The sequence below is a fragment of the Trachinotus anak genome, unplaced genomic scaffold (genome assembly GCF_046630095.1).
Source record: "Trachinotus anak isolate AG129_WGS33_773 ecotype Australia unplaced genomic scaffold, CSIRO_AGI_Tana_v1 ptg000040l, whole genome shotgun sequence".
Taxonomy (NCBI): domain Eukaryota; kingdom Metazoa; phylum Chordata; class Actinopteri; order Carangiformes; family Carangidae; genus Trachinotus; species Trachinotus anak.
This window is the reverse complement of record NW_027273891.1, coordinates 500409-527295: the sequence shown is the minus strand read 5'-3', so window position 1 is coordinate 527295 and position 26887 is coordinate 500409. Positions and strand designations below refer to the sequence as shown.

General features: G+C 44.4%; 2 protein-coding genes across 5 annotated transcripts; one reads left to right on the top strand and one right to left on the bottom strand.

The window, feature by feature from the left end:
- Positions 1-1425: 1425 nt before the first annotated feature.
- Positions 1426-14167, bottom strand: tmem259 (transmembrane protein 259). Of its 4 annotated transcripts, none has more exons than XM_071472793.1 (12): positions 14029-14167; positions 10528-10946; positions 8645-8953; positions 8052-8226; positions 7786-7896; positions 7576-7698; positions 7201-7301; positions 6918-6975; positions 6433-6516; positions 5767-5899; positions 5406-5505; positions 1426-4984 (listed from the first exon to the last, which is right to left on the bottom strand). In XM_071472793.1, the coding sequence occupies exons 2-12, from the start codon at positions 10750-10752 to the stop codon at positions 4256-4258; spliced, it is 2148 nt and encodes a 715-aa protein (XP_071328894.1). In that variant the 5' UTR covers positions 10753-10946; positions 14029-14167; the 3' UTR covers positions 1426-4255. The 4 variants fall into 4 exon arrangements, with proteins under 4 accessions (XP_071328894.1, XP_071328893.1, XP_071328896.1 ...); XM_071472792.1 differs by lacking the exon at positions 14029-14167 and adding an exon at positions 12271-12570; XM_071472795.1 differs by lacking the exon at positions 14029-14167 and adding an exon at positions 12271-12568 and having other exon boundaries at positions 8106-8226.
- On the top strand, positions 14091-26842 carry med16 (mediator complex subunit 16). Its single transcript, XM_071472790.1, has 15 exons — positions 14091-14229; positions 14441-14548; positions 14650-14819; positions 15047-15328; positions 15451-15600; positions 15735-15840; positions 15920-16075; positions 19177-19397; positions 19583-19789; positions 22708-22918; positions 23022-23155; positions 23377-23569; positions 23810-24026; positions 24294-24377; positions 26579-26842. Exons 1-15 carry the CDS (start codon positions 14091-14093, stop codon positions 26706-26708), a joined length of 2508 nt encoding a protein of 835 aa, XP_071328891.1. The 3' UTR covers positions 26709-26842.
- Positions 26843-26887: the final 45 nt, after the last annotated feature.

The following is a 26887-nucleotide window of genomic DNA, read 5'->3' as shown; positions in this document are numbered from 1 at the left end:
TCCACCTATTGCATTTGAAACATATTTATAATGGTGGCAGGATTTCAGCATCTGTTCCAGGGTCTCTAAAAGCAGTTTTTAACTTGCAGACTTTCAAACCATCCTGTGAAGCCAAAGGCAGATCTCCACATCTGTGGACAATACAGATGATTATGTAGTGTCTTAAGTTCCGTATGGTATGTGACTTCCTGGGCTTGGTATATTCAGTTAGGGGCCCCAGGTCAAAAGGTCATGGGTGATGAGTGCCTCTTTGTCTTAGGAAAATTAGGTCCTTTTTAGTTATGGACCATATGTTTTGTCTCAGCTTCACAAAGACAACCAACCCATATAAGCGGAGTAGTTAGAGCTGTTATTCAGAGGAGATTCATATTGGCTTCGACTCCTCTCTCAAGCAATCCATGGTGCTTGATTTGATGCTGGACTTCTTTGTAATAAACCTTTTTATATACAAACAAGGCAGTGTCAGCAGAGTTTCCTTCATCATCTTCACATCATTGCTATTTAATAAACAACAATTATTATTATTGAACTGAAATATTCAACATACCAGAAGAGGAAGAAGTTTGTTTGTGCCTGGTGGTGTTTTGGCAAGTGTAACATGATAAAATGTGAGCTGACCAGGTGATATTACAGTTCATATTGAATATTACTCATTATCTGTATTTTAGTTTTCTGTTTAAGCTCATTTGTTACTTTGTTCTCTCATAGACTACAAACCAACATTCATTCAGTCATTGATAATTATCAGTCATTAAATTTCTCATTCATACTTTTTTAAAGTTTGTCAGTGTTTCACAAAAATGGTAAAATGTTTTAAAGTAAAAAAATAAATCATTAAAATCTGCAGCTGAAAGTTGAGTTTCATCCTTTTTATATACAGTCTATGGTTTCATCCTGATGATTAATTAATAATTATTCACCAGCTCCAAGTCTCAGGTCGACTTGTGTGTCTACATGTACCATTAAGGCTTAGGCCTGACCACAGTGGCCTGGGTTCGAGACCAACCCGTGGCTCTTTGCTGCATGTCATCCTCTCTCTCTCTCTCTCTCTCACTGTGTCTGTCAAAATAAAGACAGATAATGATTTAAAGATTTTCAGTTTAAGAAACAACTTTGTTGTTTCAACAGTTTCTTCTCATCCTGAAGAAATAAATCTTCATCTGTTTAACCTGAGTCAAACATCCTGTTTTAAAGTTATAATCTGTGACTGTTCCTCATTAAATCAACCAGACCTCTGTTCTACAAGTTAAAAACCTCCTGAACCACTGACACTGAAGGATCCAAACCAGGAGAAGACTACAACTCCCATGATCTTACACTGCTTAATGATGTCACCAAATGCTGTCTTGTGGTATAGTTTTGATTGAGAGAGGCAGGAGTTACACACTGTGAGTTTACCAGGATCAGAAATAATTCAGACATTCAGACAGAGGTGTGCAAACAGCTGTTGTGCACAGTTTTACTGTTTTACTGGACAGTTAAATACACTGATGAGTTTCAGGCTTCAGATCAACTAAAGAGCTACAGTCATCCAGCAGAGGCACAAAGAAGAAAAACTCCCACAAAGGTTTGGTTCAGTTTCTGTGTCTGATGCTGAGTCACACCTCAGGCTCCGCCTCCCTCACAACAGGCTACATAAAGTGTTTGTTGAGGCGGCACTCTGTCCGTCCACAGTTCACCACAGGTGACTCATTAGTGATCAGATTTTACTGACTGATCTAGGATCAATAATGAGAGACCATGTAACTGGTCCCAGTGTGACCAGTTTAACCTGGAGACCTGGTTTGATTTCAGGGATTTAAACTCAGAAATCCAATCCACGATGGAATAAAGTCAGACTGTTAATCCTGGGAGACTGAGCTGAAGTGAAAAAACATTTACGCAACAGTTCTGAGGACTCGGTCATAGCAATGAGTTCTGAGGACTGGGTCACGGCGATGAGTTCTGAGGACTCGGTCACTGAGATAAGTTCTGAGGACTGGTTTGCAGCAATGAGTTCTGAGGACTGGGTCACAGCGATGAGTTCTGAGGACTGGGTCACGGCGATGAGTTCTGAGGACTCGGTCACTGAGATGAGTTCTGAGGACTGGTTTGCAGCGATGAGTTCTGAGGACTGGGTCACAGCGATGAGTTCTGAGGACTTGGTCACTGAGATGAGTTCTGAGGACTCGGTCACTGAGATGAGTTCTGAGGACTCGGTCACAGCGATGAGTTCTGAGGACTCGGTCGCTGAGATACATTCTGGGAACACAGGTCATGGCCCTTACCAGGAGGTGCAGCCTAAGGTGTGACACAGCTGGCATACTGCACAACCAATCAGCTTGATTCGCTGCTGACATCTCTGAAGCATCTACAGACAGTCTGAGGATTATTGATAAGGCATCCATTCTGACAGGAAGTCCTGATTCACCAAGATGCTTCAAAACAAACTTCCTGTTCTAAAATAGTCTTTTTCTTCAAAATAAAAGCAGATGGAAACAAAAAAAAAAAAAAATCAACAGTTCGTTTGTGCTTCAATCTGTCAGAATCAGGGCTGATCAACACAGATCAATAACGATCATCATGTTAAACAAAAATGAGTTTTTATCTTTTTCTGGGGAATCAGTGAAGCTCATTCCTGTTCTGCTGATTTGCCCTGTGTCTTTCAAACCAGTTTCAGTGTCATTTCAGTTTAAAGGTTCAGTCAGGTGTTAGTTTGCCTCCCGCTCACTTCCCTCCTCCTCCACATTGGTTCCTACAGAGAATGAACATCTTTAAAAACACCTCACAAATTCTTCATGAGTTTCATTTTTAAACTAGACTTACAAGCAGTGTCCAAACACATGAACATTTTTACACAGAAATTTCAGAAGATTTTAAAGTATAAATCTGGTGTTTTTCTATATTTCAGAGCTGCAACCATCGATTATTTTCTTTATCAATTAATTGCTTGGTCAAAAAAAACATTAGAAACCAATCAAAAACGACTATCATGTTTTCTTAGAGCCAAAGGTGTCATGAATTATCTTCTTTTGTTCAACCAACAGTCAAAAACATTCAGTTTACATCCTGTTAAAACGAGGAAAAGCAGCTTCTCACATTGGAGAAACTGCAAACAGCAAATGTTTGGCATCATTAATAAAAACCACCCTTTATGTTGGTCAATAACTGTTGCAGCTCTATTGTTTTTTTCTTATCAAATGACCAATTAAGACTCAAACCAACAGCGTGTTAGTCCATCTTTCAACACTTTCTGCCTTTGGCTCTGAGCTCATTGGTTCCTACTGAAGACGTAAACCTTTAAAAAAATGTATAGTTTCATTTTTCCAGTCCTTTCCTCAAACAGCTAAACACTGTAGTTTTTGTCAAACAGGAGGAAACAGTGACTTTGTTTGGGACTATTTTCAGCAGCAGATTAATCCACATTTGGTGCTGTAGTGAGTATTTGTGTGACTGAGTCAGAGTGAACTACAGCATGTTGATGGAGGAACATGTGACACAGTCAGAGCTGTTTGAGTCTGAACATGAGTAAATCAAAGAACATCCCTACAGTCATATTTATATCATATTTACAGGTGGTGTTAAAACAAACTGCTGCTCATTGTGTATTGTTCCTGAATCATGTGACCTGTGAGTCTGGTCTGCACAGCTTTATTATTTTAGTTTATATTGTGCTTACGTCCCAAAGTAAAGCCACATTTTATCAACAGCTGGAGCAATTAACCAGATTGATAAACAGAAAATTAAATGTCAACAATTGAAATAGTAGATTTCTGTTTTTAATCTGAATGTGAGAGTAGATTTATAACCACACTGGACTGTGACAAACTAAGACGAACATTTACAGACTAATTAGATGATGAAAATAATCAATAGCTGCAGCTGTGGTCTACAGAACCAAACATCACCTGATCACAGCTTCTGGACTGAACTGGACTGAACTAAACTGAACTGGACTCAGAATCAAACCCCATCTCTATGACCAGTTTAACCACAGACAGTTTCAGATTATTATAATAAACCGTCTCTGATCATGTGACCTGGGAAACACTGAACTGATCAATTAATCAGATATTAGTTTAAATGTAAAAATAAAGATGAGACTGGGTCAGACTGCAGCTGGAGGTTCGGTTCCGGATCTGAGGTCAGATGTGGATCATAGGAAAACCCCTCCTTGATCACTAATTAATCACTAATCTATCACCCTGATCAGCTGACAGACTGAGGCACAGTGTCAGACAGGTGAGATGATGTCAGCAGGACTACACCTGGACTCTCAGGACAGGGTCTGTGAGGAGGTCTGCTGCTGCTGTGGTGGTCTGCAGTCCCAGTTTGTGCCTGGACTTTGTGAGGGGGGGCAGTCTGTCTGTGGGGGCTCTGCACCCACGGACCCCGCCTCCGGGGGCCCTGCCTCCAAGGGCCCCACCTCTGCCTGCAGCCCTCTGATTGGATGGCTGGGTGGAGGGTCGGTTCCTCCTGCTGTGGTTTTTATTTCTACTGAAACAACATTTGGATCTCCTCCTCCTGCTCCTCTACCTCCTCCCATCCAGAACTCTGCCACCACGCTTATTTCTCCAGCTCCTGCTGACCCCTGACCTCCAGCTGCACCTCCTCCGCTGACGGGGTGGTGCTCAATGGAGTCAACAGAGGGGTGCTGCGCAGAGGAGGACAAAGCTTCAGTGATGATTGCGGCCGTCTGAGCGACCCAGTTCAGCTCCGACCTCACCTCCCCTCCACCTCCTGTTGCTGGAGAAGATGAGGAGGAGGGCTGGGGTTCGGTCTGAGGCTGGGAGGTGTTGGTGGGTCCTGGTTGGGTGGTGCTGGCAGGTCTTGGTCCTACAGCGGCGGCAGCAGCAGCGGCAGCGTTGTTGTTATTCAGGTTGTCCTGCAGCGCTGTCTGGTTGGCCTGACCTGCCTGCTGGTTCTGCAGCAGCATCTCCTGGATCCTGATCTGCTGTAGGATCGCAGGAAGCTCGTAGTGGTGGAAGAAGTAGATCATGGAGTGCTGGAGGGGGAGAGGCAGGTTGTTAGTGACAAGCCATACACCTGCACACACCTGTATACAGCAGGTTGTTGTACTACACAGTACTACAGTTGAACAGTTTATTTCTGACTCTGATCCTTCTGAGTAATATAAATTATGAAGTTCACTAAATTATTTGGTTTATTCATTATAAATATGAATTATGTTGTTAAAAATTCATTTGAATAATTAAACCTGCTGGTCTGAACCGGTCTATAAGTTTTTACTGGTTCAACCATTTCAGGTTTAACTCCACCAGTCAGACCCTGATCCAGGATATCAGGCTGTAATGATCCAGATTATTGGTTCTTTGATCACAGATTTGTTTGTCTTCTCTTTGAGATACCAGAGCTCTTATTTTGAAATAAAACCAGGGTTTGACGATGATGATGTTGGTTCTGACCTGGATGAAGAGCCAGGAGGTGACCAGGGCCAGGCTGCTGTACTGACCGTTGAAGCGGTAGTGATAGGCGTAAAAGGCGAAGTGGTACAGATAGAAGAACCTGGAAACACAACGAATCCTCATTAACTCAGAGTTAACAATGTGATTTATCCTGAAGGAATGAATTAAATTATTAATTAACCTGCTAACCTGGTAAGCATTTGTTCATTCAGCTTTTTGAATTAAAGGCTGTAGATTTTCAAATTAAAGGACATGATCTGTCTGATTCAGACTCAGGGTCTGGTCTGCTCGTTAAGGATTAATTAAAGTTCATAGGGATCATTTCATCGTGGTGTGAGCCAGCGATGGTCATGTGAGTCACCTCAGCCAGTGGCGTTTGCTGGTGTTGGTGTGGCAGCAGATGGCATCGTACTGATCGGCCAGCCAGACGATGAGGATGATGTAGAAGGCTGTGGTCGTGTCATTGAAGAACTCCGACATGATGGCCTCCATACCTGATGACAGGAAGTGACATCAGGTCAACACAGGTGTCTTTGCTCCAGATTTTAACTGTGAAACTCGAGGTTTGAAAACATCTGATGTAAACAACCAGAACGAACTTATCTCAGTGTTATCCTGGAGTTAGGATGGATGAATGGATAGATGAATGAATGAATGGATGGATGGATGAATGGATGGATGGATGAATGAATGAATGGATGGATGGATGGATGGAAGAATGAATGAATGAATGGATGGCTGACTGAATGGATGGATGGATGAATGAATGAATGAATGAATGTATGAATGGATGGATGGATGAATGAATGAATCTTTTCATCTACCGCATAAAGCGGCGATCCTGAATGCCGTTAGCTAAAAGACTTGACGTGGACCTGGTCTTGTCTTGACTCAGGACTGGACTGTGAACTGGGACCTGAGACCTGAGACGTGTCTTAATTTAAAGTGAATTCTACTCAAGAACTGATCCAGACTCAGATCCTAACCATGTAAACATTTGGAGCCAGTCTCTGGTATGTGAACTTACCGACGAGGGCCAGGATGACCGTGAGCAGAGGGGCTGCTGGGAAGGCGATGGTCATGTTCATCTCCAACATCTGAAGCAGATCCACTAAGGGGGACAGACAGAAACCAGATCAACACCAAGTTGATCCTCCAAATAAGAGGGCAAGTTTTAAGAGTCTGATCTGGATCTAAATCTAAACCTCTGTGTTCAGGACTGAGACCAGAAACTCTAGACTGGGTTACATTATACTGGTCTGGACTGGGTTACATTATACTGGTCTAGACTGGGTTACATTATACTGGTCTGGACTGGGTTACATTATACTGGTCTGGACTGGGTTACATTATACTGGTCTAGACTGGGTTACATTATACGGGTCTGGACTGGGTTACATTATACTGGTCTAGACTGGGTTACATTATACTGGTCGGGACTTTGCAGATAAGATAGCTTTTATTAGTCCAACAGTGGAGAAATTCACAAGTGGATGTTCAGACGAGACCAACCAATGAAGACGAAGATCTGGTGGTGAGAGTATCTGAGCAGCATGGACACAGACAGAGTCTGAAAACCACAAAACATCAAACATCAGCTCTGAAATAATAATAATAATAATAATAATAATAATAATAATAATAATAATAAGAAGAAGAAGAAGAAGAAGAAGAAGAAGAAGAAGAAGAAGAAGAAGAAGAAGAAGAAGAAGAAGAAGAAACATAAGTCCACACTACACTGAGCATTTATAAGATGGTGGAAACTGTCAGACCAGGCTCTGACTTGCTGACTTACGAATATGACCATGATGACGAAGGCAGCCAGGTAGGACGTTCTGGCCATCCACATGCTGACGAAGCGGTAATGTTCTCCAGAAACCACATTCCTCAGGAACCCTTCAGAGAACCACACAGAGACATCATCAGGGTTACTGTCAGCTCATTACAGTAATCTGATTTATCCAACACCTGCTTAACCAGAAACCTGGTTCTGTGATCAGGATTAGAGGAACTCAGGTTCTGCAGTCTGAGTCAGAGGGATTAGAGGAACCTCCATCTCTGACCTCTGAGCTACAGGATCCAGATCCGACACAATTAGTAATCATCATCTTTAGTAATTGCTGCTGCTGCTGCTGCTGCTCTCTCTCTCTCTCTCTCTCTCTCTCTCTACCTTTGTTCTCCTCGTTCTCAGCGAGCGCCTTCACACTGGACATCAGGATGTCGTCATAGCCCAGAAACTCATCAAGCAGAAAACGACTGAATCCGTCACCGAAACACTCGTCCTTCATGGGATCTAAACAGAGACATCAGTCATGTGACTTTGAGGCAGGTGTTTCAGATGAAAGTCCTGTAACTGTGAGGTAGGTGTGGTGGTGCTGACCCAGAGTGACGACCATGACGGGGATGTTGAGCCTCTGCCTGGTGGTCTGCGACAGACGGAGGAAGCCATACTCCAGAGAGTACTCCACAATGTACTCCTCCTGAGGCCACACTGAAAAGGTCAGAATAAAAGCTTTTTATATAGAGCACAGCTGAGTATGGCAATGTTTTCTGTTTGAACACAGAGATGATAATAGTAATAAGGATTTTTTTTTAATAATGAAGAAGGGGGAGGGGGGTGAGGAGGAGAAGAAGGAGGAGGTTTACCTGCTCTGGTCATCATCTCCAGCTCAGATACTGAGTCCTTCAGTGGCTTCATACCTTTAGTGGTTTGGGCGAAGGAGACGTCCTGGCTGTCGTTCACTCCTCCTCCTGCTCCTTCTCCTCCTGCTGCTCCTCCTACCAGAGAGGGTTTCAGTCGCGGCTCGATGTCCAGCTCAAACTGCAGCAGAACACAGACAGACAGGTGAGAACAGGTCCAGCTCAGGTCCTGGTCCTGCTGTTGGGGCAGAGTAGTGTGGCACCTCACTGCTGTATCACAGAAATCAGTCCAGTCCACGTTCCCTATCCGGGTTTTCTGGCTGGACCCTGATCAGACCTTTAATAGTGATCCTCTGTTGATACTAAGACTGATTCTTATATTGACCTAAACGTGGATCTGACATAATCCGACTCCTGATCCAGGAGGTCCTGGTCTCTGAATTGAACTCTTCTTCCATTTACATTTAGGGACATTTAGACCACCAGACTACACTGGGACCAGACTCCAGTAGGACCAGACTCCACTGGGAGATTACTAATAGACAAACCCAGGACCAGGCTCCAGTCCTGGAGAGAACTGAACCTGAGACTCTGCTCACCTGCACTGAGCTGTTGTCAAACATTTCCAGAGTCATCTCCTCTTCCTCCTCCTCTTCCTCCTGCAGCGCTGCCAGACTGAGCCCGACTCGTCCTCCTCCTCCTCCTCCCTCCTCAGCCTCCAGCTCCTCCTGGAGGCCCGCCGAGTCATAGTACTGCAGGAAGACTGGGACTCGGCTGGAGTTCCTCTGGATCTCCACCCGCAGGATGCCATCCCGAGGCCAGCGCTCCCTCACCACCTCCAGACAGTTGATGGGCGAGCGAGAGAAGGCAATGTGGATGTAGGCGAGGATGAAGAGGACAAAGAGCGCCTGAGGAGGAGCAGGGAGGAGTTATTACTGTCATCTATTTCAGACCAGTGAACTCGAACCAGCTGGACCAGTACAAGAGCTGTGGTCCCATGGGACGTCGGTTGAGGACACGAAATGAATATAAGTCTGTGTAATTACAGCGTGTGTGTGTGTGTGTGTGTGTGTGTAGGTAAAGACTACTAAAGGTGTCTTCCACCAAAGGTAAACCACCAATCAGAATGAGCTCTGTGTTAACGAGTTTGAAAACAGCAGGAGTGAGGAACCTTCGAACGAGACGCTGAAATCTGTCAGTGTGAGCTGACAAACGTGTCATTAGTGTAGATGGTGTGAAAAAGGAGCGACGTGTCAGAGGGAGACGTCTCTAACAAAAACTGAAGCAACAGCTGTACTCAGCCTCGTTAGACACAACCATTATAAAAAAATAAACTGTGGTACATCAAGAACTACACATCTTACACAGATTACACAGCTGAGTACAGTTTAATACAACCTGTGACCTGTTTAAAGCTGAAATTAAAGTTTCAAAGGGAGAAAGTTTCCAGGATTTGTAGAGTCGATTCATTCAAAGAAAAAAAATTAATTTCAGAAAGTATTAACAGTAGAAAACAGTTGAACGTCACAATAAAGGTCCTGAAAACAGTGTCAGCAGCAGTGAGACTGATTCACCTGAATAAAGGTATTCCTACCATGACTCAGCACTTTCCTGTTAATCTGATGGTGCAACACACAAACTGGACTCTACATCAGACTCCATTCAAAATCCTGTCATTTTAATCCTCATTCCTACAGATTAGACACACCTGCTTAATTTACAGGAACATTCTGTTGTTGTTGTTGTTGTGGGTGTTAGGGTTACGGTTAGATGTTCAGATATTAGAGCTACAGCTAACTATCATTTTCTTATTGATCAATCTGCAGATTAATCAATTCATCATTTAATCTTCTGTCTCGTGATGTTTGAATGTTCACTTCGGTGATATATGACAGAGACAAGCAGCACATCTGAAATCTAAGATGATGTTTCACTGTTTGCTTCAAAAATGACTGAAAACTAAAACTAAAAATCTAATAACTGATGATTTTTATTGATGATCAACTCATTTCATCTCTATAAATGACTGTAAATTAAATCAGTGTCTGATTTAATTTACAAGATTTATTCTTGTTTGTTTTCAGCCTGATGAAAAAAGTGATGTAACATCCAATCAAATGTTCAGATGCAAATAAACAACTGAAACTTATCTGTTCATCATCATCATCATCATCATCATCATTATGATCATCACTGTGCTCAGAAAGAAAACATGGCTGTGCTCAGCTCTGTTTCAGTCATGGAGGATCTACTCTATATGAAAAGCTTTTATTCTAAAGTTTTTGAGGAAAAGGACTTTTATTTTTACCGTAGTGTTTGGACTGTCATCAGTGTGATAACGGAGGCCCTGCTGTGTTAAAGCTTGGACACAGTGGTATGACACATGGACTGGGTTCTGACTGAACTTTGGAGGACCCAGCAGTGGCTGGGAGATACCAGCAGTTGAAAGTTGTTCGGTTCCACAGTCCTGACAGAAACTCACCTTAAGCAGGACGAAGAACTCGAAGACTCTCCTGAAGGACGGAGGGAACAGTCGGGCGTACGTGACAGCCATCTTGAAGAAGAGGGCGTGGAAGAGGCGGTCTCGGACATTGATGAGGGGGTTCTGGTTCATATTGGGGTTTCGGATCCTGTTGGGTCCCATGTTGTTGTTGTTGTTGTTGACAGGGACGTTGTTGTTGTTGTTGGCGGCCTGGTTCTCAGACATGGTCTCTTGATCTGGATTACTCTGCTTACACTGCACAAACTCACAGGTCCTGGCTTAGTCTAGGTAAGCATGGCTGCCAGCAGCAGTCTTCAGAGTCAAGGTCAAACTCTGACCTCAGATCAGATGATGGTCTCTGCAGAGTCTGGTTCAGTCTGAGGGGTCTGATGGTGGACTGAGCTTCACAGGACCTGAAACTGTTGGACAGAGAATGAATGAACCTTTATTTTATCTGATCAATAACTGAAATGTGATCAGTTATAGTTTTGCCTCAGATTAAAAACAGGATACAGGATACACACCACGGTGACTAATTCAGAACTGCAACGATTTAATTGATTGGTCAACTGAGAGAAAATCAATCTACAACTTGATTATCAATTAGTCAATTGATCGTTCCAGTTTCTGATCCATACTGAAACAGCTGCAGCTTCCAAACACAGGAGGACATACATTAAATGAATGTGCTGTTCAGGTGTCTTCCTATGGCCTGTATGACAGTTTTATCTGATTCTTTCAGCTGAAATTCTCTAACAGACTCAGGAGCCAATAAAAATAAATATACAACCTTACTTCAAAGCAGTGAGTCAACTTTACTTTCAGATCTTATCAAGTAAAACGAGTACCAAGCCTCAGTCAGTCTCTGTTGCAGGCCAGGAAACAGGAAAAAATTAATGAAGAAGACAATAGCGGCCACTCCTGTGTAGGAGGGGCCCTCTGTTAGTGAGGGTCACTCATAGAAAAAGATCTCACATGTCTACACCTGTGAGCATCAGTGGGCTGCCAGGTTATTACTGCTCCTGTGTGCAGTGAACAAGGTGGGTTTATATAATTGTCTCCCAACAACTCCACTCAGTCCGTGAACTACAGGATCAGCTAAATTATTTCTATGAATTACTGATCTGACCATTATCTTCTCAGTTCATTGATTAGTGTATATTTTTCCTGAGGGTCCCTTCAGAGAGACACAACAGTCTCAGAGCTCCAGTTCACTGTGATAGAAAAATCTTCTCCTCTGAGACAGAAAATGTTTTAGCATCCTGCTTTAAAATGACTGAAACAATAGTGGACTACAAAACATCTGCAGGTTTCCTCTGAGGAGACGACTAAAGGTGGCTTTTTTTTCTGTGATTGAACATCTCTGCTGTCACAGTGATTTAAATTGGGGGATGAAGAGCAGAGAGAGACTGAGAGAAGATCAGATTAAATCATTAATGAAATGAAAATAATCCTGAGCTACTCTTTATAATGTCCTCACAGAAGCACAGAAATCTGTCTTCTGATGACTCTGGTGTAATGCCAGAAAGAAAAACCTTTTTTTTTAAACGCACATTCAGGACTTTCCTGTGTATTCATGGGTCCAGGCCGGTGGACTGAGATGGTCCTGGTTGTCTTGAGGCCTGTTTTCTGCCCTGGTCCAGCAGGTAAACATCCTGCTGCGGACACCTCACATCAACACCAGCTTTAACTAGTCTTCATACCAGCCTCACAGGAGCTCACATTAGCAGATAGCTGCCTCACCTGTTACTGAGTCCGCAGGTGTGTGTCCATGCTAACGTCTCATTCTCGGTGTTTTCATCACAACAAACAAACAGACTCTGAAACGACACAGCTAGGTGTTAGCACTGTTAGCTGGCTCTGAAGACGCTGTTAACGGAGGCTAGCAGCTAGCAGGTCCCGGACTGTGAGTGGACTCATTTAAGTTTGATCCGGCTCAGAGTCAGACTCAGACTCAGAAAGGTTATTCTGGATGTTAAAGACGAACTGACAGAGCTAACAGAGGCTAACAGAAGCTAACAGGAGACTGCTGTTATGAGACGGTTCTACGACTACACCGGAAATACGGGTCCTTTAGGTGCACTGTCTTTTCCCCGGGTTTCGTCTGCCAGGTTTGGGTTAGGGTTAGGGTTAGGGTTACCTAACCTGCTGCTAACCAACCAACAATGTAAAATTAAGCTTTTGGAAACCTCTGTATACCTATGTATAGTGTAGGTCAGCTGTTTGTTTTCTGGTGTTCCTACAAGTGAGGCACTTCTGACATCTACCTAACCCTAACCCTGTCTCTAGGATGAGTTAGAGAACAGATCCTCCTGAGGGGTTAACCAGCCTCACAAGGTGCTGCACTCGGTCCGCACCCAGGCTCACTAAACACTGGAGAGAAACGAATTCAGCAAAATCAACATGTTATTTAAATTTAATTTCAGACCTGCAGTGATGCGCCTTGAAGACTTTACTCAGCGGTAAAAACTACAAAATAATAAGGCTGCCCGCGGCGCCTTCTCAGCTAAACACAAAATACAGTTTATCGCCGTCAGAAAAGTCTGTAGAGGAAACAGGTCATATGAAACATTAGAGTTTGATCAGCCGCTGTCTGAGCAAACGTTTTACATGTTTCTAAAATGTTTTACAGACAGGCAGATATAGAGACAGCTGTGTGAGTGGTGGGTCCTGATACTCAATGAACGGTATCTGTGTGTTTGTTTGTTTGATTATTGTCACGTTAAATATCCCGTTAAACTGCTTGAAGTGACTCCACCGTTTTATTTTGAATTTTTACCCTAAAGGTCAATTTACCGTTTGTAAAGAATTGATTTATTATCATTTATATCAGCGTCAGAGGAGCTGAATCCAAGTAAGGTAAGCTAACTTTAGTAGGCTAACTGAATTCTGCATTTTAACGGTTTAGTGCTAAGAAACTACTAACTAACTACTATTAATTACCAGCCACTAACAGAGCTGTAATCTGACTGAACTCTGGTTACAATCGGCTCACACTCTCTGCACAGAGCTGCTTTTCTTTTTACAGAAAAATGGTGGTGAATAGATTCAACACAGAGACGCTCAGTTCAAACTGCTTAAGAGAAATTTTCGTACATGTAGAGTTTTTTTTAAAGCGCGTTCGCAGTAGAAGTGGAACAAAAGCCGAGTAAAACCTTTTGTTTAAGATGGACGTCCCCCTCTTGGGGACGAAATTTACAAAAATTGGTCACTCTTGTCGTTTCTTGCTGCTCCACACGGAGTTTGAATACGAAGTAAGTCAATATTTCGTGGAAAGAAGCGACGAATTACAAGAGAAAAACGAGAAGTCTGTTGGCGTCCATGTTGCCGTTGCCTCGCAGCCGTGTTCGCGCCACTGACCACTCATGGCGAGCACACTGAACATAACCAGGAGTTCCGTCTAAAGGCAGCTCTACATGAGTTGGTTCGGCTCAACACCCGCCTCACCACTGCCTCACCCCATCCTTTTAAGTTTCCAGTCTTAGTTGGTGTTACACTCACTGTCTCCAGGTGAGGCGTCCTGCTGGCCACCCAGCTTCTTCTTCTTCTTCTGTGCCTGAATCATGGAGTTGGCGTATGTCTGTGAGTGGGAGAAACGCCCGAAGAGTACTCACTGTCCCTCCATCCCTCTGGTCTGCTCCTGGTCCTGCAGGAACCTGGTGGCCTTCACCACAGACCTGAAGAACGATGACGACGACAAAGGTACTGACAGGCCACACAGACACACCTGCAGCCTGCCCCTGCGTGCCCCCCTCCAAACACACACCTGCAGCACAGACACACCCACTAACCATTTTGTCATTTTACTTAAAAATGTGGCTTAGGTTTTGGATTTTAAAGTCATCAACTGACTCCTGAGTGTAATCGCACGTGTGTGTGTGTGTGTGTGTGTGTGTGTGTGTGTGTGTTGTAGATGTCAGTCACATGATTCACATCATTGACACTGAACACCCTTGGGATGTTTACTCCATCAATTCTGGACACACTGAGGTCATTTCCTGTCTGGAGTGGGACCAATCAGGTGAGGTTTTCACTGATCTGGATTCACATAAGTGACTTCAGTGTGTTATACATGTGTTTGTGTATTTGTTGATGGGTGTGTGTGTGTGTGTGTGTGTGGAGGTTCAAGACTGCTGTCTGCAGACGGTGACGGTCAGATTAAATGCTGGTCAATGTCGGATCATCTGGTGAACAGCTGGGAGAGCGTCCTCTCCAGCTCTCTGGATGGAGATCCAATCGTAGCTCTGAGTTGGCTTCACAACGGAGTCAAACTGGCCCTGCACGTCGAGATGGTAAGACCCCCTGATTTATACATATGTGGAAAATATGGAAGTAAATGGCTTAAGTATGTGTCTGACAACTGCATGTCAAGTCATAGGTTGGACTCTAAATTGGTAAGGTAGGCACATGTATAAGACGACAGCTATGTTTCACAACAGTATAGTTCATACATTCAACTGTACCCTAATTTCAGTAAGTAAACACATACATCATGTGTCCTTGTCTCCTCTGGGTACAGTCAGGTTCTACAAACTTTGGTGAGAAGTTCTCTCGCGTGAAGTTCTCTCCATCTCTGACTCTGTTTGGTGGAAAGCCAATGGAGGGCTGGTTGGCGGTGACGGTGAGTGGTTTGGTCACGGTGTCACTGCTGAAGCCGGGCGGCGCTCTGCTGACAGCCAGCGAGAGTCTGTGCCGGCTAAGAGGACGGGTGGCACTAGCTGACATCGCCTTCACTGGAGGAGGGAACATTGTGGTGGCAGCGACCGACGGCAGCAGCTCATCTCCGGTCCAGTTCTACAAGGTCAGAACCAGAACATCCCCACGAAAAGAAGGATTATCACGGGGAACGCTAATCTTCATCTGTTTCATCATCAGGATCGAATAAATGTAATAAGCTACTTAAATGTTTACATATGTATTTAGGTGGTGGTGAGCGTGGTGAGCGAGAAGTGTCGAATTGACACTGAACTGTTACCGTCGCTGTTCCTGCGCTGCACCACCGACCCTCTGAGGAGAGAAAAGTATCCGGCTGTGACCCACCTCAAGTTCCTCACCAGGGAGAACTCTGAACAGGTAACCAGTATAACCAGGTATCTTACATCAGTAGAACACAAAGAACAGAGCAGACATGGACCTGTCACACAGAACCTTCAGCAGCTGGAGAACCCTGCAGAACTGATAATTGTTTCTATGTGTGTGTTCTACAGGTTCTCCTGTGTGCGTCCAATCAGAGCGGCAGCATTGTGGAATGTTGGTCTCTGAGGAAGGAGGGACTTCCTGTCAACAACATCTTCCAGCACCGCTCACCAGTTGGTAAGAAACAAACACAAACTGGTGCAGGTGGTTCAACTGGTCTGACTGCTCTGCTGATGTTTGATGTGTTTCTGTACAGTGGGGGAGAAGCAGCCCACCATCCTGAAATGGAGGATCCTGACCACCACCAATGATCTGGAGCGAGTGTCGGCCGTCGCTTTGCCCAAACTGCCAATCTCCATCTCCAATACTGACCTGAAGGTGGCGTCAGACACCAAGTTCTGCCCGGGACTCGGTGAGGAGAACCCTACCTGTATCACCTGTGCAGGTGATATGTAACCGCACAGCAAGAAACCAGATGCCTGGTGGATTCAAACCCCTGATCCACCGCACCATCTTCAGTTTGAATGTTTGTGGTGTATTCCCATATTGTCCGGAATTTAGATCTGGACCCTGATCATAAGACCACCGCCCTCTGACACTTGTCCTGTTTATAATTAATCTAAGGAAAAGAGAGTCAAGATCACTGGAGTGAAACTTGAAATACATTCATCCATAAACCCAGATCAGTCTTCAGTCTCTGTCCCGGTCTGACACATTTTCTCCCTGGTTCATTTCAGTGACTGTGAATGTGCTTTCACTCATTATGAATTTATTTAAAACAAAATCTTACATGTCAAACTGGAATAAACAAACATTTTTAATAGAGACTAAGGAAGACTCACCATAACTGAAAACACTCATTAGCCTAGCATCATTAAAGCTACAAACTATGCCCACTTTTCAGACCTCATTACAAGAGGAAAATATTCTCTGATGTTGGGGAGAATAAGATAAGATCAAAATTACGTCTGAAAGGTAAGGCAGGTATTTTCACCAGTGACTGGGGGACATGCCCCCCTCACTTTTCATCCAGTTGCCAAAGTCAGGACTGGACACTTCAGACCACCTCAGTGCTGATTAACTGCACTTTCAGTTGTGACTACTGTTCAGCACTGTAGCCAGGCTGACAGACAGCTACAGCTCTGTTGATCCATCTATACCTTTAGCCCTCAGTTGTAATGACTTTATGAGCTTCTTTACAAATAAAATTGTCTCTGTTAGAGAAAAAATTCACCATCTCCTCCCCACAGCTGGCTCAGATGTACTGTCTAGTTCAGCAGCCTCAGAGTCCACTGTAACTGGTTTATATTTTGACTGTTTCTCTCCTGTACATCTCTCTGAGCTCGCTTCAACAGTTTCTTCATCTAAACCATCGACTTGTCTTCTAGACCCCGTTCCAACAAGGCTGTTCAAAGAAGTTTTCCTTTAATCAACACCTCTATATCAAGTCTGATTAACTTATCTTTATCAACTGGTTATGTACTGCAAGCTTTTAAAGTTGCAGTAATTAAACCTCTACTTAAAAAGCCTACTCTTGATCCAGATGTTTGAGCCAATTATAGACCTATATCCAACCTCCCCTTTATTTCCAAAATCCTTGAGAAGGTCGTTGCAAACCAGTTATGTGATTATTTGCACAGAAATGGTTTGTTTGAAGATTTTCAGTCAGGTTTTAGTGTCCATCATAGCACAGAAACAGCTCTGGTTAAGGTTACCAATGATCTCCTCATAGCCTCAGACAATGGACTTGTCAATATACTTGTCCTACTAGATCATAGTGCTGCATTTGACACCATCGATCATAAGATTCTATTACAGAGACTAGAGCATATGGTCGGCATCAAAGGAACCGCACTAAGCTGGTTTAAGTTATATTTGTCAGATAGACTCCAGTTTGTTCATGTTAATAATGACTCTTCTATCAACACTAAAGTCATTCATGGAGTTCCACAAGGTTCTGTGCTAGGACCAATACATTTCACTCTATATATGCGTCCTCTAGGAAACATTATTAGGAGGCACCAGATAAATTTCCATTGTTACGCAGATGACACCCAGCTGTACTTATCCATGAAGCCAGGTGAGACTAACCAGGTAGCCAAGCTTCAGGTGTGTCTTAAGGACATAAAAACCTGGATGACCAGTAATTTCTTACTCTTAAATTCAGACAAAACTGAAGTTATTGTAATTGGCCCAAAACACCTCAGAGATACACTATGTGATAATATACTGACTCTGGATGACATTACCTTGGCCTCCAGTGCTACAGTCAGAAACCTTGGTGTCATTTTTGACCAGGACTTGTCCTTTACTTCACATATAAAGCAAGTCTCTAGGACAGCCTTCTTCCACCTGCGCAATATTGCAAAAATCAGACCCATTCTGTGTCTAAAGGATGCTGAAAAACTAGTTCATGCATTTGTTACCTCAAGACTGGACTACTGTAACTCTTTATTGTCAGGATGTCCCAAAAATTCAGTAAAAAGCCTCCAATTGATCCAAAATGCGGCAGCACAAGTACTGACAGGAACTAGGAAACAAGATCACATCTCTCCAGTGTTAGCTTCTCTGCATTGGCTCCCTGTAAAATCCAGGATAGAATTTAAAATCCTCCTCCTCACCTACAAAGCCATTAATGGTCAGGCACCATCGTACCTTAAAGAGCTTATAGTTCCCTATTTTCCAAATAGGACACTTCACTCTCTAAATGCAGGTCTACTTGTGGTTCCCAGAGTTTGTAAGAGCAGAATGGGGGGCAGAGCCTTCAGCTCTCAGGCTCCTCTCCTGTGGAACCAGCTCCCAGTGTGGGTTCGGGAGGCAGACCCCCTCTCTACCTTTAAGATCAGGCTTCAAACTGTCCTGTTTAGTAAAGCTTATAGTTAGGGCTGGCTCGGGTATGTCCTGACCCATCCTTTAGTTATGCTGCTATAGAGCTAGACTGCTGGGGAATTCCCATGATTCACTGGGCTCTCTCTTTTTTTCTCTCTCCCGTAGTTTGTGCTTCTCCTCTCTCTCCCTCTCTCTGTCCTCATTCTGCAGGTCTCTCTGCCTCTGGAGCAGCAGGATCCAGATCCACCACTACGATTAACCACTGTTATCTATCATTATTATTGATAACACCATTACCTACACAGCTGTTCCTGGTCTCTCTCTCTCTCTCTTTTCTCCTCTCTCCTCCCCCCACCACCCCTTTTTTATCTCCTCCTAAACCCAACCGGCAGACGGCCGCCCACCCTGAGCCCAGTTCTGTTTGAGGTTTCTTCCTGTTAAAAGGGAGTTTTTCCTCCCCCCTGTCGCCAAGCACTTGCTCTTTGTGGGAACTGTTGGGTTTTTCTCTTTAACAAAGTAAGGTCTTGACCTGACCCTGTAAAGTGCCTTGAGATAATGTATATTATGATTTGGCGCTATACAAATAAAATTGAATTGAATTTAATTGAATTGAAACTCATAAACTGGTGCGGTTCATTTAGTGAAGATCACGTGTTCTCTCCACCACTCTCCTGTCATTTTTAGGTCTGGCTCTGGCATTTCATGACGGCAGCATTCAGATTCTCCACCGTCTCTCCCTCCACACCATGGGGGTTTTCTACGGCTCCTCCTCCTCCTCCGGTCAGAGACCAGGAGATGAGTCCGCAATTAAACGCCAGAGGACTGGAGGCCCCGCCCTTCACTTCAAGGCCCTGCAGTTCTCCTGGACCTCACTGGCTTTGGCTGGAGTTGACAACCATGGAAAAGTGAGGACACACACCTGTTACTTGCACCCCAGCAGACTTCATGGTTCAGAAATGTCTGGCTGAACTGTCTGGATCTGTTTTACTACATTAAAATGTGAACCTTGAAATAACAGTTTCTAAATAGTACACTGAGTTGTCATGGATAAATCGGTGCCTTAATTCCCACACTGCACCCTTGTCTTCAGCTCCACATGCTGCGGGTATCGCCCTCTATGGGTCAGGTGCTGGAGATGAACACGACACTCCGCCACCTGCTGTTCCTGCTGGAGTACTGCATGGTGACGGGCTATGACTGGTGGGACGTCCTTCTGCACGTTCAGCCCACCATGGTCCACAACCTGGTGGAGAAACTGCATGAGGAGTACATGAGGCAGAACCAGGCACTGCAGCAGGTCAGCAAGGCATCATGGGACAACAGAATGGGTGGGCAGGATAGCAGGAACAGATCAGAACAAAACACATCCAACATTATATATAGCTCAAGTTGGGAGGACGACAAGGCTGGAGGCATGGTTTCTCTGATTTTATTTAGTCTCTAAAATCTGTCAATACAAAAATACCTAGCAAACAGCAGAAACCAGAACATATTTTGGTTTTTTTTTTTTTTTTTTATTTGAAAAATGAAAGTAAGTACTTGATGCCATTACAATAGTTAATTGATTTTCTGTTGACCACCTAATGAATCAATAGTTTTGTTCAAACCAGATGAAAGGCGTTCCTTGGCACTATGTTACCTCACCATGACTAGGGAAAGCCATCAGGTTGGGGTCCATTGCAAGCCAGGGAGAAGGTTGGGTCAGGGGCCTGAGTGTGCAGATCCTTGGCATCACAGACTAGCTATAGGGATGTTGAATGAGGCAGAGCTGATGTGGGAGGTGGAGCAGTACCAACTCCTGGAGAGGAGCTGGCCTCTATCCTTTTCCAGAGTTTCCCAGGGTGAGAGGTGCCCAGTGGGTGTGGGGATACTCATGAGTCCCTGGCTATGTGCTGCTGTGTTGGAATTTTCCCTGGAGAACAAGGGGGTTGCCTCAATGCAACTGGACGTTTAGAGAGAATTCTAACCAAAAAGATTGTCATATGATCTTCTGGCCAAATTGCACACCCCTACTCTAACTGTTTTTTGTGCTTATACACGTAACAGCAGTTCGGAGTATGTGGCCTTCTTGGATGGGTAACAATGGAGAAACCTTGAAGGGGGGTGACTGGGAAGAATGGCCTGCCTGATCTGAACCTGAGTAGTGTTTTGCTATTGGACTTCTGTGCTAGTCATGGACTGCCCATAACAGATACTATGTTTAAGCATAAGGTGATTAATAAATGTACTATCACCTTAGGCCTAAGATTAATGTCAATGATCGACTCTGTGGTTGTGTCATCAGATCTGCAGTCTTGGACAAAAGGGTGAAGATAGGAGCAGAGCTGTCAACTGATCACCACCTGCTGGTGAGTTGGCTCAGACGGCAGGGTAGATGGCTGCACAGACCTGGTAAACCCAAAAATGTAGTAAGGGTGAGCTAGGAACGCCTGGCTGAAGCCCCTGTCTCCAGAAAAACTTTGAATGTATTCCTGGGGAGGTTGGGGACATGGAATCCAAGTGAGCAGACTTCAAAGCTTCCATTCCGGACACAGCTGTCAGGCAAGTTCAGGCTGGAGGGCCTTTCATAGCAGCAAACCAAGAACCTGCTGGTGGACCCTAGTAGTGACAGAGTTGTTGAACTTGAGAAGGAGGCTTTTCAGGCCTGGCTGGCCCAGAGATCTTCTGAGCAGATGGGTACCAGCAGCTGCACTGGTCATGGATGCGAAAACCTGAATGTTTACAGGAGTTGGAGAAGGATATGGACTTTTGGTTGACCTCAAGGAAGTCCTGGCAAACATCCAAGGTCTCAGAAAGGGGAAGCAGGGCTTAGCACAGGTTGTTTTCAGCAAGGGAGGAGACTGACAGTATCGTTGGGCAGTGGAAGGAACAATTTGAGGAGCTCCTGAACCTGACCAACATATCCTTTTAGGAGGAGGCGAAGTTTAAAGACTCTAGAGGAGCCTTACTCTTATATTTGGCAGAGGTCTCCAAGGTAGTTAAGCTACTCGGTGGCAAGGCACAGGGAATGAATGAGACCCACCCTGAGATGCTGAATTCTCTTGACATTGTTGGGCTGTCTGGGCTTGTCTTCTTCAATGTTGCATGGAGATTGGAGACAGTGCCTGTGTGACTGGCAGACCAGGGTGGTGATTTTTATAAAAGGGGACCAGAGGTCCAGAGTGCATGAAAGAAGGCTCAGACCAATTATTGAACTTCGGATTCAGGAGGAGCAATACAGATTCCGTCCTGGCTGTGGATCAGTGCACCAACTCTTAACTTTTGCAAGGCTACTTTAAGGGCCACTGTGGTTTTCCCATCCAGTCTACACCTGCTTTGTGGGCTTGGAAAAAGCCCCTACAGACGCCTGAGGGGATCTTGTGGGGGGTGCTGTGGGAAAATTGGATTCTAGGGCCAACACTGCAGGCCATCCAGTCCTTGTATAACCAAAGCAAGTTGTGTCCACATTCTTGGCAGAAAGTCACATGTTTCCAGTGGGTTTTGGCCTCTGCCATGGTTGTCCCTTGTCACTAATAGATAGATGACTTTATTCATCCCCGAAGGGAAATTAGGTTGTTACAGCAGTCCGGTGTATTAGAAGGGTTAGGGTTAGGGTTATTGCTGCTATTTGAAGAAGATGTGGTTCTGTTGGGTTCATCAGATTGTGACATCACTAGTGAAACAAAGGTTGCACTTGACCATTGTGGTGAAGAGGGAGCTGAACCGGAAGGCAAAGCTTTTGACTTACCAGTCAATCTACGTTCCGATCCTCGCCTATGGTCATGAGCTTTGGCTAGTGACCAAAAGAATGAGATCACAGATACAAACAACTGAAATGAATTTCCCCTGCAGTGCCTGGGCTCAGTCTTAGAGATAGGATGAGGAGCATGGACATGTGGAGGGACCTCAGAGACGAGCCATTGCTCCTTTGCATCGAAAGGAGCCAGTAGAGGTAATTCGGACATCTGATAAGGATGCCTCCTTGAACACATTGGAGAGATTTTATATTTTATTTAGCCAGGAAACACCTCAGGATCCCAAAGGAAGAGCTGGAGACCATTGCTTGGGAAAGGGGCGTCTGGAATACCCTTCCTGACCTGCTACCACAGTGACCTTAATCCTGATTAAGTGCCTAAATAATGTTGGATTTAAAGTAAAACGATTATTAATCCCCTACCCTGAAAAAGAAAATGTAAACCTGTAACCTCATAAAAGAGAGTCATATATATGTTTCAGGTTCTGGCGACTCGTATCGTGGCCGTGAAGGCATCTCTGTGTAAACTCTCCACAGCGACAGCAGCTCGAGCCTGTGACTTCCACGCCAAACTGCTGCTTATGGCCATCAGCTCCACTTTAAAGTCTCTGCTGAGACCACATGTCCTGAACACACCTGACAAGAGTCCAGGTGACCGCCTGACCGAGATCTGTGCCAAGAACACAGACACAGGTGAGAAGACAAGAGGTACAGGTGAGACATCTGATAGGACAGAAGGCAGGAGGTATTGAATATTGATCAGGTGGTGATCAGATATTCCTGATTGTTTCCTCAGATATTGATAAGGTGATGATCAATTTGAAGACAGAGGAGTTTGTGTTGGACGGCCCCCCCCTTCAGTCCCTGCAGCAGCTCATCCAGTGGGTGGGAGACTTTGTTCTCTACTTGCTGGCCAACCTGCCCAACCAGGTGAGCTAAATAGAACACAGTCAATGTTGCAGGTAATCAGAGCCAAATTCCTACATGGGAAATGTGAGGTGATTTAAGAGGCAGAGGTTTTTTTCCACTCCAGCAGCCCAGCAGGGACAAAAATGACAACAAGGAGACACAACATCTGCTTTATGTTTTACAAACTGTTGAACCTCTGCATTATACTGACTGGTTCTGCATTATGTCTTGGTGTCCTGCAGGGCTCCATGGTCCGGCCTGGGTTCGGCTTCATGAGGGATGGGGCATCTCTGGGAATGCTGAGGGAGATGTTGGTGATGATCAGAATCTGGGGTCTGCTGAAGCCCGGCTGTCTGCCCACCTTCACCGCCACATCAGACAACCAGGACAGCATGCAGCTGCTGTTCAGACTGCTCACCAAGCTCTGGCTCTGCTGTAGGAAAATGATCGGATTTATTGAACCATCAGGGAAGCTTAATGATCCTAAACAGAAACTGGTCCATGTCTCAGATTATAGATATTTCATTGGGAAGTGTTGTTTCTCAATGAGATCTGCAGCATTAACACTTAAATTTGACACTAACATATCTGTTAAATATGATATGCTGCAGTTTGAGTGGACGTCTTTAAGTTGTGATATATAACACTGGTAATGTTATGATGGCTGTTACTCAGCTCGGGACGACGGACCCCCCCAGGACCCCGATGAGAGTCTGATAGATGAGTGCTGCCTGCTGCCCAGTCAGCTGCTGGTTCCCAGTATGGACTGGCTCCCAGTGAACGACGGCGTCATTGTGAAGCTGCAGGGTAAACACCCGCTCAGACTGCAGTTTGGAAAAGCTTCGTCTCTGCCCGGAGGAGGAACCACTGCCCCGCTGGAGGTCTTCATCAGGTAACACACACCTGAACCTCAACCTGGACTTGGACTCTGTGTAGGCTCAGTTTGTTTGGGGACACTGCTGAGTTGATACACTGTCAGTGCTGTTCCCTTTCAGACCTGCAGGAACCTTGATCATCTTGATCATGGGTCAGGTTTTTGTTGTCACTTTCTGTTACTTCTTGTAGGACTTATTTTGATTGGTAATGATCATTTCACCACTGATCAATTTGATTTGTGTGTGTGTGTGTGTGTGTGTGTGTGTGTGTGTGTGTGTGTCAGGAGTCCTGGCTCTCAGAGGATGGATAACCTGCGCTGCGTTCATATGGGAGTCTGCCCCACTGAGGAGAGTAAAGCCTGCACCAGGTGAGTCCACAAGAAGTGATGACACAGCAGGATGATGTCACTATTTTAAAATTACTCTCTGCAGGTTCAGAAACTCTGCTGACCGCCTAAGATTCTCAAATTAAAGACACGTTTGACAAGGATTCAGGTTCTGAGGTTTCACCATGGTTTCTGCAGTGCAAACAATACATAATCAGAATTAATAATACAAACTAAATACGAATCAATTAATCACCAGCTGGACTGAGCTCAATTGATAATTGATTATGGCATCAAATTTAAAGAAAAAACACTTGAATACAAAACTTAACGTGCTTACATTCTCAGGAACACATGGCAGGGGCATCGGATGGAACAAAGAGATGTGCAACTGAGTGCAGGCCTTATTTAGTGGCTACCTGTCTGCAATTTACCATCAAGCAGGGGAATGGCTAAGTACAACTGCTGTGATTATGTGATCCACCAGGGGCTGCCATTTAGACAGCATGAGGGAATTCACAACAATCACATTTATGATTCCTGAAACTGAGAGGAGGAAGGTTCCTGACCTGCTCCCTGGATCTTTTCCACCACGGCCTCTTGGAACTAGTACCTAATCTCGAACCAGTTCTTCACGTTTCGAGCCAAAAAAACAGTTCTCGGCTAGGACAGCTGGTTCGAGGGTGGCATCATCCCTTTACTGGTCTAGAACCAACAACTGCTTACACCACAGGCTGGAGGTGGGGTTATCGTGACCAAGAAGAAAAACTTTGTGACAGCCATCTTTAAAAAAAAAAGACAGAGCAAGTGTAGTATCTAGTCCCTAATCCAAAGAAGAAGATGAACCAGAGCTTCAGTGTGGACGTGAGATCAAAGCAAAACAGTTGTAAAGAAACAATGTAATACAGTGATATAATGACGTGGCGTTATGGTGGCTCTGTAGTCTGTAGAAAAGCAAACTGGTTCTTTGACGGTTCGCAAGTTGAACCAACTGTGAACCGAGTCTCGAGTGATGTGTCCTCTCAGGTTCCAGTAATGAGAACTTCTGTTTGATTCCTATTATCTGGTTTATGCTGCAGTTCATATGTGCACATGAAATACACTGAGCTCTGTGTTCAGCTGCAGGAAGCCTTGAGACTTCCTGCCACCGTGGAAAAAAAACAATTGCTTGTCATTAGAACAAGAATTTAGTGTCCACCAAAGTGAAGATATTAAAATAGCATCAGAACATGCAACACATTCATCGATTCTCAACATAGTTGCTGATTAATTATCTGTTGATTTACTCCTTGATGAACGGCCGTGTCCTTTTAGCTCTAATCCTGTATCACTAAATGTTCCTGTTTTGTGTATCTGGTTCAAACAAACTTCTGGTTCTAACATGATAACAAGTTATTTTGTTATTACGTCAACAGACTGTAAATACAATAAGAAACTGAGCAGAAGCAGTTTGGTCATGACAGCAGCAACACACTGCTGCAGTTGACAGAATAACACAACTGTATCATCTGCATAGTGAAGAACATCAATACTGTGTTTAATAACAGTTGTCACTGTGACAGTTTTAAACTGTCTGGTTCCTCCTCTGCTTCTGTGAGCTTATTCTCATTTAACCACCACAGAAGAAGAAGAGCTCATGAACAGATCCTATCAAAGCTGAGACAATGGAGATATGACGTTTCTGTTTGTTTCCTGTGTTAATACAATGAAGGTTCAGCCTCCTCATCATCGCTCCATAACTGATGTTTCCTCATGTTCGTGTATCTCAGAGTTTATAGAGAGATAAAAGTGCTCATAAAACCATGTGGTTGGAGATAACTCAGCGGGGTGAGGTTCCAGAGCACAGCCCTGAGGAACACCCTGCTGTGGGGCTGAAGTCACTAATAGGTGACCTGGGTCCAGATACCGACCCAGACATCATTCTATCCAGATCTGGATCAATTATTTGTTTCTGTTTTAACTGGTGCATGTTTTCCAGCCTGTGCGGCACTGGTCACATGACGCTACTCAGCCAATGATTGCAACTCAAGTCAGTGAGTGAGAGACACACATAGGAGAGATGAGGGAAATGAGTCGGGCAGTGGGAATTAAGAGGGAACGAGAAAGAGGACGTATTAGAGGTGTTCCGACGACACACTGCTCCTCACAGCTACGTGTGACATCTGGGTCTTCAGGTTGTCTCTCCAACAATAGTGTTGTAGGATTTTGTGGTTGTAATTATCTTTGTGTGTGTGTGTGTTCAGGTGTGGCTGTGTGACGATGCTTCGTTCTCCCAACAAGACAAACGCTATGAAGCAGTGGGAGCAGCGCTGGATCAAAAACTGTCTGTGTGGAGGTCTGTGGAGGAGGATCTCCCCAACACCACTCACCTGAACATGACACAGCTGAACTCACCTGAAACTCACCTGAACATGAAAGATGACCAGGTGGAGATCACCTGAATCTGAACTGCAGTTTTCTGCCTGTAAATAAATCAAATTTTTTAATAAAACTGTCAACAAACTAAATGTTGAGTTGTATTCTCCTCTGTTTTTGTTTCCATCAGTCAGTCA